Below are 17,731 nucleotides of genomic sequence, written 5' to 3'. Positions count from 1 at the left end.
CTATCACTGAGCTAGACTCCCTTTGATTTGACAGGTTACAAGATTTCTCATACATACTGACAAATTTAATAAACCAAGTGAAGTATACAAAAATACTTTAAATACACTTACTATTATTATAAAATATCTTATTCCCGAGGAAGACAAATCCAAAGACACAAAAATTATAATAAATATATTTACTAAAAACACTAATAGTACATTCTTTAACGGTTTTTGCTCTACATTTTAAAGAACCGCTTGAATTGACATGAAATTTGACATACGCATAGCTTACATGTCAAAGAAAAAAAGTGATATTGTGCCGATGTGTGCTTTTGCCCTGGGGGTGAAAAAATATATGTCCAAAATAAGTCCGGAAATGGATAAACTGACTAATTTTAAGTAACTTTTGCTCTATAGAACTTTTTCGCCTAGTCAACACTTTTCGAGTGAATAAATATGTTCATTTTTCAACAAAATAACCACATTTTTAGACGGTTTTTCGCAAATAACTCAAAAAGTAAGTATTTTGCCAAAAAAAAAAACGTTCTTAGCAAAAATATAGCCTGTAAAAAAGTAAAAAAAAAGGTGTACACGTGAGGTCTCTGGACCTCGTAGAACCAGATTTATAGCCAATGAAAAATAGGTTCATATTCGATAAATTTCAAATAGAATATTTCGACGTGAAATATCCAAAAAATTAAGCACTTTTTGGGGAAAACCCATTATAACTTTTTTAAAGTGTTTAAAAAAAGATTTATTTCTGTTTTTATAAAAAGTTTCTAGCATGAAATTTAAGCAAGTTACGCTCAAAATAAAGTTAGTCCCTTTTGTTTTGGCAAAAAAAAATCGGGAAGACCACCCCCTAATTAGCAACTTAAATGAAATTAGTCGTTACCGCTCCACAAATCATTTTACTTATGTTGTGTTTATATGATCTGTAAGTTTCATCGATTCAAAGTGCTTATTTTTGAAAAAATTTGGTTTCAAATTAAAATTTTCAAAAATTTTAATTTTGAAACATATGCTTTTTTCAAAATAACTTAAAAATTGTTAGAGATACCAAAAATCTCAAAAAACAAAAAAAGTCAGCATTGCTTTTCTGAATATCCTGTATTCTTGTTTTACTGTAAGACAAAAATTGATTAAGATTTGGTGTTTCTAAATTTTAAACCCCTTTTAACTACAGCCCTTTCAAAAATAAGGACTTTGAACCGATGAAACTTACAGATCATAAATATAAACAATACATATATACGAGTCAAGAAACTTGTGAAGACGAACGATTAAGTTCATTTGAGATACTAATTAGCAGGTGATTTTTCCCGATTTTTTTACCAAAAAAAAGGGACTAACTTTATTTTAAGAGTAACTTGTTTACTTTTGATACTAAAATTTTTTTTATAAAACAAAAATGAAGCTTTTTTAGACACTTTAAATAATAATGAGTTTTCCCCGAAATGTGCTTCATTTTTGGTTATTTCACGTTAAAGTATTCCATTTGGAATTTGACGAATATGAACTTATTTTTTATTAGCTATAACTCTGCTTCTACTAGGTATAGAGACGTGATATAAATATACACCATTTTTTTAAATTTATTACAGGCTATATTTTTGCTAAGAATGTTTTTTTCGACAAAGTACTTACTTTTTGTGTTATTTGCGAAAAACTGTCTAAAAGCGTGGTTATTTTGTTGAAAAAATGAACATATTCACTGGCAAATAGCTCGAAAAATATTGACTTAATGAAAAAACTCTATAGAACAAAAGTTACTTATAATTATTGAGTTTATCCATTTCCGGACTTACTTTGGTCGTATATTTTTTCACCCCCAAGGGGTGAGTGTGAAAACCACCCCCACGGCAAAAGCACACATCGGCACAATATCACTTTTTTTCTTTGACTGGTTGGCTATGTGTATGCCAAATTTGATGTCAATCCAAGCGGTTCTTTAAAATTTAGAGGTTTTGCAATATTTTACCGTTAAAGAACGTACTATAATAATATTATATTCGTTTCATACACCTTATTTGCGCTACATAAAGATGCAGCGACTATAATACCATACTGTCGGTGTGCGCATGCGCCAGGGAATATAAAAATTCACCCTCATGCCTAAAGAAGTATAACTTCAAAAAGTCATAAGTAGATTATTCATAATGATATTGTAGGTTATTCATCTGGCTGCTTTTTTACAGGTAAGCCTTCGACACAATATGTGTATGTAATTTTTTATGCAATTTTCTAGTAATTTCGGCTCCTATTTCAGGTCTTTCCTAATCTTTTCTCGAATTTCCTCTTTGTCCGGAGCATCTATTATTCTCATATGGCTCGTGGTAAAATTGTGTGTTGTTTTTATTCAATATTAAAGAAAAGAAGCAAAAAAAAAACAAATCTATTCGTAAGCATGACAGTGAGACGTTTATAAAAAAGTCATTTACAAAAAATTATAAACAAAGTAACATAAAAAAGATCATAGATTCTAGATCCCCTCTTGATCACAGAGTTCACAGCATTCACCAACGTCGCCCTCCTCCTCCTCTTCCTCCTCTAAACCCTCCACCTCTCGCCGGTCCTTCCCGATCTTTCCTCTCCTTCCATGCTGCGTATCCATCCGCAAATTCCCGCAATTCTTCTGGCACGAACTAAAATGAAAGAATTTCATTAAAATCAATTAGTTCTAATAAAATAAAAACTGATACTAAAGGAAAAGTCAAACAATAAGGAATGCACGTAATTTTCCCCTTGTTGCCATATTTTTTTGTTGCCTTTTCATGAGCATTTTTCAGTGCGTCACAAATGATAGAAAAAAGGTAAGTCCGTGATAATACACATTTATAACATTTATTCTCATTTTAGTTAAATCTGACAGTTGTCAAATTTTATTTGCAATTTGGCATAAAAACAAATCAATTGTGTTTATTGCATTTATAAAATGGTATTTTTTTGATTTGTATAGTCTTATAAATTGTACAGATTATATTCGTAGATATATTATATAATTCGTAAATATTTTTTTTCGATTATAGCGCTATCTATCGACAACTAGAATAAATGTTATAAATGTCTGTAATCACAGACGTGCCTTTTTTTCTGTCACATACAATTTAATGCGTTAGAAAGAAATCGAAAAACTGTGACGCACTAAAAGATGCCTATGAGAAAAATAATAGACGAAGTAGTAAGTTGAAAAGTAAGATTGTTTTGCCTTCGCATTGCAACTGAATAAAAATGGTATACATTTTTATTTTATAGTCGTATTACTCCGTAGAGTAACTAGGTGCATTTTTCCGTTGGAACTTTACCAGCTGCAGACGGGGGATGTGAATTGCATAGTGTAGAATTCCTTCCCTCTCGTCTTCACTGCAGCATCCATTTGACTTGCAAATTGTAGAAGTCTTGGAGGTGTCACCAGGAAAGTGTACCAATAAGTTTTCAATTTAAAAATCTTTTAGTAATATTTTTAATATTTTCAATATTAATAATTTACTATTAGGATTGAAAACTACTTCGTCTTTCAATGCCAGATGGCGCTAGCCACCTACTATCATCACTTCAGTTGTAATGGGTGGGAAAACCTCTCGATACGAATCAGTTAAAATATGGAGAACGGTGGCTACGTTCTTTCCGATGAAGGCTCCAATAAGAGCCGAAAATCACGATTCAAGGGACTGGACTGCACCACAGCATAATAAACGAAACCAGCAAGGACACTCCCTGATGCCGCCTTTGAAGTTGAAAAGTACAGGGTCGCCATTTTTCTCGTAGTACATCTCAGTGGTGATGTGATGTGTTGGTTCATCAGTAGGGAGCGGATTTATATGCGATCAATTTTGAGGAAATATGCGCATATATATGCACTAAAAAATTACGAAATATGCGCAAGATATGCACAAAAAAATTTCAAAAAATGCGCATTTCGAGAAACCACAAATTTTCTGTTTTATTCTATTCTAGGGGGTTCTTTTATAGGGGGGGGGGCGGCAATCGTATTTATTATCTTTCAAATAAAATCATTATTTTTATATATGCAATTTATTCACATTTTTTTACAAAAACTGATACCAATAGTTACCTATATAAAATAAAACAACAGTATCACTATATATATCTTCGATTATAATTCACTACAATGTGTTTTTCCAATTTTATTACGAGGAAACATTCTCTTTGATCAGATAAAATATTTTTATAACTTGAAAAACTCCTTGCAACATCAACAGAAGTAATTGGGGCGTATTTAAAATAACTTGTTAAGGCCAAAAATTCTGCACCAAAATCAATTTCAAAATTTCCATTAAAAATTTCTCATAATATGTCCTCCAAAGTTTTAAAGCCATTATTTTTTTTCTAGAACCAATTCTAATTTCTTTTTAACTGAATTACCAATTTCGCCGGAAACTTTCGAAATGTTTGCTTCAAAATTTCTAACTATTTCGACGGACTCTGTTAAAGACATTTTCCGCTTTTCTAAATTATTTATGGTTTTTACTATAAAACTATAATGCGTCTTGTTAAAAGTTAGCTGACTTGCCAATGAAGTTGCTTTAACAATATGTTGTGCCTTTATAATAGCAGCACTGTCTTCGGTGTTAAATTCTAAAAGCAATTCCTTAATTGCGACAAAATGTTCAGCATAAAAAATTGCAGCTTCCAAACAAGTTCCCCACCTAGTTAGTACTGGTTCGGGAGGTAAAGGTACATTAGATAATTTGTTCCTGTACAACTGGACTCGTAAAGGACTTTTAACGAATACTTTTTTTACGATACCTAGTACATTTACATCAGGGAATTCACCACTAATATGTTCCGTTAATAATTTTCGTTAGAAAATCGTAAAACTATGGTGTAAATTCTCTTAACAATAGGGGATTTAAAAGAATCACCAGAAGTATAGGTACCTACTAAAATAAAAGTAAATAAAATTCGGATTTCCTGGTAAACCATCCTTCATCATTTTATAACGGCGTACTATAAGCACTGTAAGTACTTTGTGTAAAGATCAGGTATTTTCTAACAAAAAATGAAAAGGCTGTGAATGAGCCTTATCTCTTCAGGTAGTTCTCGAATTGATAGAACAGCCTGTGCGGGGCAATATTTTATGTTGAATTAAAAAATTAAAAAAAATTTTTGGACTTAAATGTTTTTAAATAGGCACAAAATATGCATGTTTTTTTAAAAATATGCAAAATTTAGTAAAGTTCTCAGATATGCGAAATATGCATGCAATATGCATTTAGCATAAAATCCGCTCCCTATTCATCAGTGTTGCCGATGTCACCAACTTTATTACCCGTAAGAGATTCTTTTTGAATAATTTCTGGAATTTATGCAAAAGATTAACAATACAATCGCCATTCATCGTCAATATTTTGTGTTATGTCCGAATTATTGACATAATTCCTACAGGCATACGTATAAAATTATGTTAAAAAATATGAATGTCATAAAAGTTAAGTAAATCTGATAATTATGTACAAATCGGCAACACTGTCGATTTTCTACATTGTCTGTACTACGCACAAAATGGCCGACGATCTGCGCAGTAATAGTGCGCGAACTTTTCCCGCCTACTAGTGTGTCACTGCTGTTGCGTTTTCTATGCTGTGACTGCACTCCGTATTCTAACTGAAAAGTAAGATAGTTTTGCCTTCGCATTGCAACTGAATAAAAATGGTATACATTTTTAGAAAAATAATAGTTGTCATATTCCATATTGTAGAAGATCGAGAAGCCTTCGCCATGGTGATCGCCAACGTCGGATAATTCTGATATGTCACGTGAAGAAGATATAGGAAATAATCAGATTTTTTTGACACGACACATTCCTATTATTACGAGCATTTTATTGGTTAAAATTAGTGACGAGTTTATATTATGACGTCATCATTATATTTGGTCAGATGGTAAATGGTAACTGACGTCTGCCACAATATTGGAGGTTAAATATAATGTCAAAATATTGTTTTCAAATTTTATTTTATTTATTTAGTTTATATTTAAGAAGATAGCAAAGAATGCTCAAACTACAGAGGAATAACACTTAAAGCACAGTAGGAAAACTTTATGCTATACTAAATTCACAAACAAGATGTAGTAGAAATAAACAAACCAAAACACGTTAAATGCTACTAGGAGCACTCCCGAATCATAATTATTGCAATGTTTAAACTTTGGAAATCATGATTTGGGACTTACAATGTATATAGGTTGTAAATTATGATTCGGGAGTAGCATTTAACGTGTCTTGGTTTGTTTATTTCTACTGCATCTTGATTTTAAATTTAGTATAGTATACTAGAAAACAGGCTAAAGGCAGTTTTACATTATGCTATTTTCATGCTAGGCAAGAGCCATGCAAGATAGATCATGCAACTGCGCATGCCCACGCGATATTTCCATGCAATTCGTGTGCTAGACGAAAAATTAAAACATGTTCTATTTTTCATGCTATTTTGGTGCAAGTTGTCAAATTTCATGTTGCCAATATAACAAAATTTACAGTTTAGAATAAAACTTAGGCCTTATTGTGTAAATTTAAATGTAATTTATTGAAAGTAATAATAATTTGTGATTTATACTTGAAATATATTTAATGTTGGACTGAAATTTCCAAGTGAAATATCTAAAGTTAATGTTTTGATATATTTCTTTTGTTGGCAACAATGAAAGTGGTATCAAAAATTGCATGGAAATAGCTCCGATGTAAAAAGGTCAGGCTAGGCAGGAGATGTGCCATGCAAGGCGCACTTGCATAGCATGAGACTTGCATAGCCTTGATGTAAAGCTGCTTTAAGAGAAAAACTAGAAAACATCTTTGAGGAGAGCCAGAGTGGTTTCAGGAAAGAAATAGGGATGAACAATCAGATTTTCATAATGACAAATAGCAGAAGACTTTAAAACAGAAAAAGAAATACATGCATGTATTACCTATAGATATGGAAAAAGCTTTCGACAGAATTAAAAGAGAAGATATTTGAAAATACTAGAGAAAAGAAAAATTGAACAAGATCTAATAGGATGCATACAGAGTTTATACGAAAAAACGAAAAGTTATGTAAGGTCAAGAAATGAAAGATCAAAAATATTTGACAGCAACATTGGATTAAAACAGGGTTGTGTCCTGAGCCCACTACTCTTTAACCTAGTACTAGATGACGTAATAAAAAAATGCAAACACAAATGGAGAAAATATAATGTAGGATATTGGAAGTTGAGAATGATACAAATAACAGAACTATGCTACGCAGATGACCTGGTGATCATTGGAGTCAGAAAAACAATTATAAGAAAATATAAACATACTGTATGAAGAGCTCCATATCAGAAACATGAAAATAAACAAAGATAAATCAAAAACAATGATAATTGGAAAACAAAAAGGAAAACATAAAATAGAAGTAGATAGCAAGCAACTTGAACAGGTAGACAGATATAAGTATTTGGGGGTAATCATAAGCTGGGATGGAAACTTAAAAGATGAGATAAATGAAAAAATTGCAAAGACTGGTAAGCTACACAATAATATCAAGAGTAACTTTTTAAATAAGAAAGAAATACCTAGGAATATAAAAACGGAAACAGTAAAAAAGATTGTGAAACCCACTCTAACCTATGCCTGTGAATCTTGGGGAGTTAATAAAAAGACAAAAGAATAGACTAATAAGCACAGAAATGAGATTTTTGAGAACAATAGAGGGAAAAACAAGGAAAGATAAAATAAGAAATCAAACCTTTAGAAAAAATCTGAAAATACACCCAGTTACAACAACAATCGAACAAGGACGACTTAGATGGCTAGGACATGTGCAGAGGAGAAGAAAAAATTGTAAGACAGATATATGAAGCGAAAGATATGGGAAGACAGAAGAGAGGAATACCAAGAAAGACGTGGACAAAATAAGTAAGGGAAGCGGCCGACAAAAGAGGAATGAGAGGATATACCATTTTTGGGATATATTTCCGGAAATGTTTCGTCAAATTTTTTGAAAAATGTACTAATGATATAATTATGACACTCACCTGTTGTGCTTCTTCTAAAATTTTAATCAATTCTGCAGCATGTGACCAATCCCTCCTGGTAAAATAACTTATAGATTCGCCATATTTGCCAGCACGACCAGTTCGTCCAATTCGGTGAACATATTCTTCAATATTTTTGGGGATATCGTAGTTCACGACGTGCCTAAAATTGAATAAAGATTTATAAGGCTGTATTCTACTAAATCCTTTGCCAGTCATCAATTACACTGTAACTGTTCAATTTGACGTTGTTTTTCCTATCCAGCATTTCCGTCCATCCTATCCGTATTGCCGGAAAAGTCGGAAATGTGACATGACAATGATAACATTGTCTTCAGTTGGTCTTTACCAGATTATAAGAATTAATCTTAAGGGGGATATAGTTTAAAACTTTTAAAATTTTCAAATTAAAGTACACAACTTCAAGAATACTCTCCGAAAATTTCAGATTGTTTGGAGTAAAATTACCAAAGATACAGCGTGTTGAATATCCCTACCTTCGACTCGGTTTGCAGCCGCTTCGTGCTTGAGGGTTGTGAGAAACGTTAACCAATTGCTCGTCTTTTCTTTTGTAAATAACTCCGCGATTCAAAAGCATATTCAGGTGTGCATCACTTTACGATTTGATAGACACAAAATACATTGAAAAGCTGTAAAACAAGTTTTTCTCAAAACTGCCTTTTTGCGCAGTGGACATTGTAACACAAAAACTGCTTGACCCATTCACCCGAATTTTTGCACAGATTTACTTTAGACATTTCGTGAGGTAACACTGTCGAGATATTTTTTATGTTGTGCTTATTTTTTGTTTAAAAATAATAAATATGTTGATTTTCACCTTTTTTTACAAGAAATTCCGTCATTTTGACTTCTGAGTGATACCAAAAACTCAAAAATTGTTCGAACTAAAAAAACTTGACAGCGTTATCTAGAGAAACTCATCAGCTAAACAAATCTTTTTAAATTTGTTGTTTCACATGATCCAATGACGAGTTCTAATGTTCATCGCAAAATCTATTTTTTTTGGAGGTGTCTAAAAATTTCCTACCGTTGGTTGACTTAAGTTTCAATATTTTGCTTTGATTTTTTTTAATATTCTTTGAATTGTTCTGTGTTGAATTGAATGTGTTTATTAATTTAAAAATATCATTTTACCGTAGTTTAAAAAAAATTCAGAAAAATGTGCTTGAAATATTGAAAAATTTCATTTTCCTGAGAATATAAAAAATATGAATCAAAATAATTAGAAAAGTAAGTTATCTAACATAGTAAGAAACACTCTAAACACTTGATTGTATTGTGCCGACCGACATATTGGGACCGTGCAAGTTCGGCAAAGCGACACCTGGTTTCTACGCTCAGCAACATTATTCGCACTTTTAATTATATTGTCCAAAAAAATAATAAGAAGAAAAAATAAGATTCAGGTTATGCTATTAAAACGTAAACAATTGTATGTAGTAAATAAAATTAGTTATTAAAATGCAGTACTGCAAGCAAAATACAATTAATTAAATTTACCTTTATACAGGGTCCCGAAAAGATTGGTCATAAATTATACCACAGATTCTGGGGTCAAAAATAGGTTGATTGAACCTCACTTACATATATACAATAATAGTGCACACAAAGTTACAGCTCTTCGAAGTTAAAAAATAAAAATCGATTTTTTTTCATATATCGAAAACTCATTAGATATTTTTTATTGAAAATCGTCATATGGGATTCGTATAGCAGTAACATCTTAAAAAAAATAAACTAAAATTTGTGCACCCCATAAAAATTTTATGGGGGCTTTGTTCCCTTAAACCCCCCAAACTTTTGTGTACGTCCCAATTAAACTATTATTGTGGCACCATTAGTTAAACAAAATGTTTTTAAAACTATTTTGCCTTTTAGTACTTTTTCGATAAGACAGTGTTTATCGAGATATTTTGAATATTTGTCGAATCCACCACATATTTGTATATGGTTAAGTTCGATTATAGAGACCTGTTAATAATCTGAAAATTTATTTATAATTTACATTAATAGGTATATTTTGAAAAAGAAGCCACATCTCGATAAAAGGTGACTTATCAAAAAAAAAAAAAGACTAAGAGGCAAAAAAGTTTTAAAAACACTATGTTTAACTAATGGTACCACAATAATAGTTTAATTGGAACGTACACAGACATTTGTGGGGTTTAAAGGAACAGAACCCCCATACAATTTTTATGTAAATATATTAAAAAAGAAGCCGCATCTCGATAAAAACGGGCTTATCGAAAAAATACTAAGAGGCAAAAAGTTTTAAAAACGTTGTGTTTAACTAATGGTACCACAATAATGAATTAATTGGAACGTACACAAAAGTTTGGGTGGTTTAAGGGAACAAAACCCCCATAAAATTTTTATCGGGTGGACAAATTTCACTATAATTTTGTTTTAAGATATTCCTGCCATAAGAATGATACATATCCATTTTCAATAAAAAATCTCTAATAGTTTTCGATATATTGAAAAATATCGATTTTCATTTTGTAACTTCAAAGGGCTGTAACTTTTTTTATGAGCACATTTGTTCTAAGGTAAGTTAGGTTCAATCGAACTATTTTTGACCTCAGAATGTGTGGTATAATTTATGACCAATCTTTTCGGGACACCCTGTATAATAATTGCATATCATATCAATATTGTGGAGCAATATATAATTTTTCTTCTTCAATGACAGGTATTAAATATACGTCTTTGACAATTTCAATTGACAATATGAATTATTTAAGAAAGTTGCAATATTTCTCCGCTATTCTCGCACGATCGTTTCTCGTATCCCCACCAAGTACTTGCACACCACGAATACATAAATCTTATTGACGACGGGCAACAGAATATAATAAACTCAGTTATTTACATTACTATCAGTACTTACGTGACGTCATCTATGTCTAAACCTCTAGATGCTAGATCTGTAGCTATCAGTAACCTATTGACACCAGACTTGATGTCTAAATATGCCTGTTCTCGATCTTCTTGCGGCTTGTCTCCGTATAAACAATCACAATTAACACCAAATACTTGTAAATCACTGGTAATGTCAGTTACTGCTGCTTTCTTTCCACAGAATACAATAATTTTGTCGTCTTCTCCCATATTACGAACAAAATTATAGAACTAAAAAATATATCGAATGATATATACAATCTATGGAATGCTCAAAATACATCTGATACATTTGATTGACCCAAAAATGTTTAAAAAGCATTTGACATATCTACTTGTACTTGAAATACCCTAACAACTCCTCTGCCAGACAGTTCTTCCATGTCTTCTAGCAGCAGAAGGAACAGTCAAGACCAGTGGGAGTAAAGAAACTTTAGCACACTCCTCAATACAAATAGTGGCATATGCAGATGAGATAGTTCATAACGGAATAGATGAGAAAAGATTAAAAAAAGCATTAACCATCTTGGCAAAAAAAAGAGGTCAAGAAATTAAAGAAGGAAAAAATATCTAATCTGCTCTAGAAAACCACAGTTCTTCCATTGTCTAGCAGCAGAAGGAACAGTCAAGACCAGTGGGAGTAAAGGAACTATAGCCCACTCCTAAACACAAATAGTGGCATACGCAAAAGACATAGTTCATAAGGTAATAGATGAGAAAAGATTAAAAAAAAGCATTAACCATCTTGGTAAAAAAAGAGGTCTAGAAATTAAAGAAGGAAAAAAATATCTAATCTGCTCTAGAAAAGAAGATAACAAAACCAGAGAAATCAAGATAGAAAACTACACTTTTAAAGAGTTTAACAATTTAAGTACTTGGGAGTAACTGTAAACATATCATAGGCTAATGAAGGATAAGATCTTATCCATAAATATAAAACTGAAAGTATACAGAGTTGCAATCAGACTAGTAGGTAGAGCTGGTTCCAAAAAAAAACTGATACGACTCTTAAAGCGTATTTTGTAGAAAATTGAGCAGTGTATTTTGAAAGATAAATACTTATTATTTACATGCTGTCACTGTCACTGCCAAATCTTAAAATTTGTCAGATAACTTATTCTGTTTAACCTCAAAAAATGGCTGTTTGTCTGTTTATTTTATCATTTCTCTGTCATAATTAATATAATATAATGTCAGACCAATAATACACTGCTCAAAATAATCAAATCTTACTACGAGTCGTATCAGTTTTTTTAGGAACCAGCTGTACATACACAGCTGAGACAATGTGCCTCACATTTGCAAGATTAAGGGCCGGTACTTTATGTCCCGGTTAAACCTCGGTTAGCTAACCGGGGTTTAATCGGGACAGAAAAGTACTTCTTAGGGCATCTTGCTTTGTAATAAATGCAATTATAATTATTATTATAATGATTTATGATTATTATAATAAGTATAATTGCGTTTATGTCTTTGTTGTGCATATATTTCTGTCCCGATTAAACTCCGGTTAGCTAAACGAGATTTAAACGGGACATAAAGTACCGACCCTAAGAATATTCGAAAGGATAATCTTAAGAAGAATCATACTCGATAAAAATAGAAAACGAACAGGGGCGTGCGGTCCATGGAAGCAAGGGAAGCATTGCTTCCCTTGGTTTCCGTAGGTAATACCGTACCAACTAAGTAACTGAGATTATTAAAAAAAATTGAACAAACACATAAGCAGGCTTTTAAGTTGCATACGAGAATATTTAATTATGTAACACAAGTAGTAAGTAATAAGAAAAGACAAACGTATTTTAGTCTATTTTTGTCATACAGTAAATAACAAAGCAATGAAATACTCGTAAGCAGCGCTGCATGCTGCATATCTATTAGCTTTCGTTCCGTACGCGGATCCAATGCCATGATCGTATTTCTACGTTGGTATTCGGAGTCATGTCGGCAGATAATCTGATTTCAAATTTGCTTCTCCTCAGCCTATGTAAAAATCACCGGGGTTTCACGCAGAGTGGCGAGTTCAAATTTCGGGCATATTCATCCCTTATAAGCAATTTTGTCAACTGCATACAAGAAGCTGTTTTCGTGAATTTAAATGGGTTTTGGAGAATGGCGAAAATAATGTGAAAGCTGGGATACAGAAACCATAAATAGCTCGAGAGGATTTTTTGAGTTTTTTTAACTTTGCTTTTTTCAGAAATATTTACATTCTCAGATAATTTATTTAATGTATTGCAATGCAATATAAACGAGATTGGTTTCTGTGTAAAAAAATTAGCGAATTTAAAGATGTTATTAACAAAAAGAGAGAGATGACTTTGAAAAATGCTGGAATAATATGATGGCAAGAAGTTTTCAGCCTAAAAGGAAACGCATACGCACTGATAATGTTGGAGATGTCCAATCGTGCTACCGTCGACTATACTATCAGATTTTAGATCAAATATGCCAACGAATGGAAAATAGGTTTAAGAATTTTGATGACCGAGACTTTTGTTCAGGTAGAAGAATTGAATTACATTATAAATAGGTGTTTTTACAATTTTTTTATAAATTGCTTCCCCTGTTTCAAATTTCACCGCACGCCCCTGAAAACGAAGAAATGAAAAGAAGAGTGAACCATGAATAAAATAATGAAGGGAGAATATGTATATAGTTAGGTTTATTGAAGCGCAGAGACTGATATAGCTGAGATAGATAAAGAGAAGGAAAAACGACCTATTGATTAAGTTCTCCAGATGGAAGGCAGAAATTAATAGACCAATGGAAAGACCCGGAGAGAGATGAGAGATAACTTTTCACCATATTTCAATAATTTAATAACAATAATGTTTTAATAGTATCAGTAAAGGACTTACATAATCCCTTTTTTCTTCTTCCTGGAGAATCACGATTGTTTGATGTACCGTATGACTAGCTGTCAAATCTAGTGCCCCGATGGAGACCTGAATGGGATCTTTCATGTATGACAATGCCAAACGCTTGACACCGTTAGGCCATGTCGCACTGGTCATCACAGTTTGTCTGTTGGGCCTTACTGCATACATAACTCTTCGAATTTGCGGTTCAAAGCCCATGTCCAACATCCTATCTGCTTCGTCAAGTACTACATAGGTTACGTACTTAACATTTAAATGTCCTAAAAATAAATAACAACAGAAAATATCAAAGAATAATTAAGTTACAATCTGACTAACTACAGTGTTACATTCATTTATGTAGGATTGTAAATAGTTTACCTTATATTTTAAATTCCCCTGTATATCATTTTTCTTAATTATTAGTACGAGAACCGGATAAGGGTCTCACACATATGGACGTTGGCCCAGATGTGCAGAACGAATTGGGGATTACGGCGACGGTAGCGGACTACTTTTAACTTTATAGTTTTAGTTTATTGGAAAAAGACGGCGGCGGGTCGGTACATACTTTGAAGCAATTTTAATTGGGTTCTTTCACAGGAAAAAATAGATTAGCCTAAGAGGGTTTGTTTTAGCGTAGGGAACGAGAACGAATACATTTAGTCGATTTTAACATCATAAACGCGACGGACGTGCTCTTAGGGTTAATAAGACGTAAAAAGACGAATTAAGACGGGTATTATATTGATTAGACGCAAATTATCTATAAATACATTTCTTTTTTGTAAGAATAAGAACACGTAAGATTTTAGTCGCAATTACACAACACTTTTACATTTCGTCAATTTAGTAGTATCAATAATTTAGTCATCTATTTTATTAATTAAAACTGTTAAACACCAAATGGACTTTTATTACGATTGTCTTTAAAGAAAACCTACATTTATATTTATTGATTATGACGGCACTATTTATCGTTTTAGAATTTTATTTTATGTTTCTTAAATTTATCAGAATCAAAACCTGCTAAATCCTAAATTTTTCGTTTTCTCTTTTTTTACATTGTTTCAAAGTTCAAGTATCTATTAATCTACAGGCATAAAGTTTCAGTTCAAAACCTTCTATAGTTATTTTCCTAACAAGTGCAGAAAGTCATTCTTTTCCGCACGCGACTGCAGTTTGCCGAACGACGCGAAGCGGGAGTTCGGCAAGCAGTCGAGTGCGGAAAAGAGACTTTCTGCAAGAGTTAGGAACAACATTTTTTCTAAGAGTCTTTAAAAATTACCAAATCTTAATCAATTAATTTAATTAATATGAAAATACATACACAAATTAATTCTTTGACAAGGTTGTCAAAACCAAACTTTCAATAAGCGTCGATAATCCGAACCCTGGTAATCCAAACGATCGCTAATCCGAACGCAAAAAAAATTATAAAATTAAAAAATATGACAATATGGGCAAAATATGATCGCGGATTTTAGTTTTGTTTATGCAGAAATACATACAATATATTTGTTTATTATGCAGGTGTTTTATTCCTTGTAACTAAAACGTATGTACAATGTACGTACTATGTTTATGAGCTTTGTATGTATTTTGAACATATGTTCGATAATCCGAACAATCTGATAATCCGAACTACCCCTGTACCAATTAGTTCGGATTATTGACGCTCTACTGTAATTAGTTAGCATGACGAAGATCTTGGTTTCCATGACGATGATTCATAACGACTGTTATTGTCTACCGATTTGACTTTCGAATATTATGTCAAAATAATTTTATTTCATCGAATTGTCGCGTTAATTTCATTAAAACAGGAACAATAAGATATATTTGAAATAAATTAGTAAATAATATCTAAGTATTAGTTTATTGCATGTATTATAATTACTTTAAGGCCATATTAACATATCTAAATTAATACGCGTGCGGAATAGTAAAAACCGCGTGCGGAAAAGTAACACGCGTGCGGAAAAGTGAAACTTTCTAAACTAAAATGCGTGCGCGAAAGTAGACATTTTTGCACGCTCGTAGAAAAAATCCTTTTCAAAACACCACTGAAATGTTAACGTAGAACTAAACCCTGCCATGTGCATAGTTTTATGAACAATAAAATACTTGAAATGAATTTCGACTCGATTCAAGTTCTCTGTTTAACCCAGGTATGACAATACCAAAAGGCACTGTTAGGAAAACATTCCAATTTTCGGTTCAGAGAACCCGTATGAATCGAGGCTGTGTACTCTAATCGAGTCTGTGTACTAATGCCATACTCTGTGAATACAGAGTATGGCATTAGTAAAATAAGAAAATTTACTGTTTCGTTTTGATTCAAATCTGTCTCCCTCCATCCCCGATAGTACTATTTTTAGGTCTACATGTTGTCAAGGAGACTCTGAGGAAGACAAATTTACACCATCACGACCGTAGTTTCTCGATATAAATTAAAACAATTTATATAGGAGTATGGTTAGAACGCCCTCTAACGGGGAATGTTATAAACTTGAATCGAGTCGAAATTCATTTCACTTATTCCCCGGTAGAGGGCGTTCTAACCATACTGCGATATAAATTGTTTTAATTTATATCGAGAAACTACGGTCGTGTTGGTGTAAATTTGTCTTCCTCAGAGCCTCCTTGACAACAGATAGACCTATAAATAGTAGGTACTATCGAAGAATGGAGGGAGACATATTTAAATCAAAACGAAACCGTAGATTTTCTTATTTTACTAATGCCGTACTCTGTATTAGAGTACACAGACTCGATTCATACGGGTTCTCTGAACCGAAAATTGGAATGTTTTCCTAACGGTGCCTTTTGGTATTGTCATACCTGGGTCACAGAATAACTAACCATACAGAAGCGAAACTCAGGCCGAAAACGGTAACATAAATTTCATGCTCATGCGTCACGTAACTGGTGCAACCTCACTTTTGCGACTGACAGTGACAGTTGTTTATAGTTAAATTTTATATTTATATATGTTTTATTTTACAGTTCATTTATATTTTATTGTTAAATTTTATATTTCATATTTAATTAATAACTACTTGTCAAAAATATCACATCATTTGGAATGGTCTATTCCTTAGAATATCAAGTTCTATTCTGTAACTGGTGCACAAGGTCAAATATTTCGGTCCCCACAAAATCAATGGAAACGACAGTAAGATTCGCTTCTGTGTGGTTAGTTATTCTGTGCATGGGTTAAACAGAGAACTTGAATCGAGTCGAAATTCATTTCACTTATTCCCCGTTAGAGGGCGTTCTAACCATACTGCGATATAAATTGTTTTAATTTATATCGAGAAACTACGGTCGTGTTGGTGTAAATTTGTCTTCCTCAGAGACTCCTTGACAACAAGTAGACCTAGAAATAGTACTATCGGGGGATGAAGGGAAACAGATTTGAATCAAAACGAAACCGTAGACTTTCTTATTTTACTAATGCCATACTCTGTATTAGAGTACACAGACTCGATTCATACGGGTTCTCTGAACCGAAAATTGGAATGTTTTCCTAACGGTGCCTTTTGGTATTGTCATACCTGGGTTAAACAGAGAACTTGAATCAAGTCGAAATTAATTTCACTTATTCCCCGTTAGAGGGCGTTCTAACCATACTGCGATATAAATTGTAATAAAATACTTGTATATCTTGTATGCTTTCCCATCAAAATGGTTCAATACCTACTTTTAGTGCATGAAATTACGCCTAAAAGCAGTTGAAAATGAGCAGTATTATGTGTGCTTAGAATCAAAATATGCTAAATCCAAACTAAAAGTACAAATTTCTGAAGATGTCATGGGCATACAGAAAAATGACTCTATACTAAATTAGTGTGCCATTTTATGACATTTATTGATGCCACTTTGATTAAGAAATGCCGGATACTTTTTGCGAAATTTACATTTTTATTGTTTTTTAG

General features: G+C 32.5%; 1 protein-coding gene across 3 annotated transcripts in view; it reads right to left on the bottom strand.

Annotated features, from left to right (window-relative positions):
* Positions 1–2,364: 2,364 nt before the first annotated feature.
* The window catches only part of LOC114334249 (probable ATP-dependent RNA helicase DDX43), a 48,255-nt gene continuing 32,888 nt past the window's right edge, over positions 2,365–17,731 (bottom strand). For all 3 annotated transcript variants that reach the window (XM_050654890.1, XM_050654906.1, XM_050654899.1), the window contains exons 6-9: positions 13,791–14,071; positions 10,919–11,160; positions 8,008–8,170; positions 2,365–2,630 (exon numbers count right to left, since the gene is read on the bottom strand). In XM_050654890.1, the coding sequence (XP_050510847.1) occupies positions 2,502–2,630; positions 8,008–8,170; positions 10,919–11,160; positions 13,791–14,071 (815 nt within the window). In that variant the 3' untranslated portion in view covers positions 2,365–2,501. The remainder of the gene's footprint in view (positions 2,631–8,007; positions 8,171–10,918; positions 11,161–13,790; positions 14,072–17,731) is intronic.

The sequence above is a fragment of the Diabrotica virgifera genome, chromosome 1, assembly GCF_917563875.1.
Source record: "Diabrotica virgifera virgifera chromosome 1, PGI_DIABVI_V3a".
Taxonomy (NCBI): domain Eukaryota; kingdom Metazoa; phylum Arthropoda; class Insecta; order Coleoptera; family Chrysomelidae; genus Diabrotica; species Diabrotica virgifera.
This window is presented reverse-complemented; position numbering and strand designations above follow the sequence as displayed.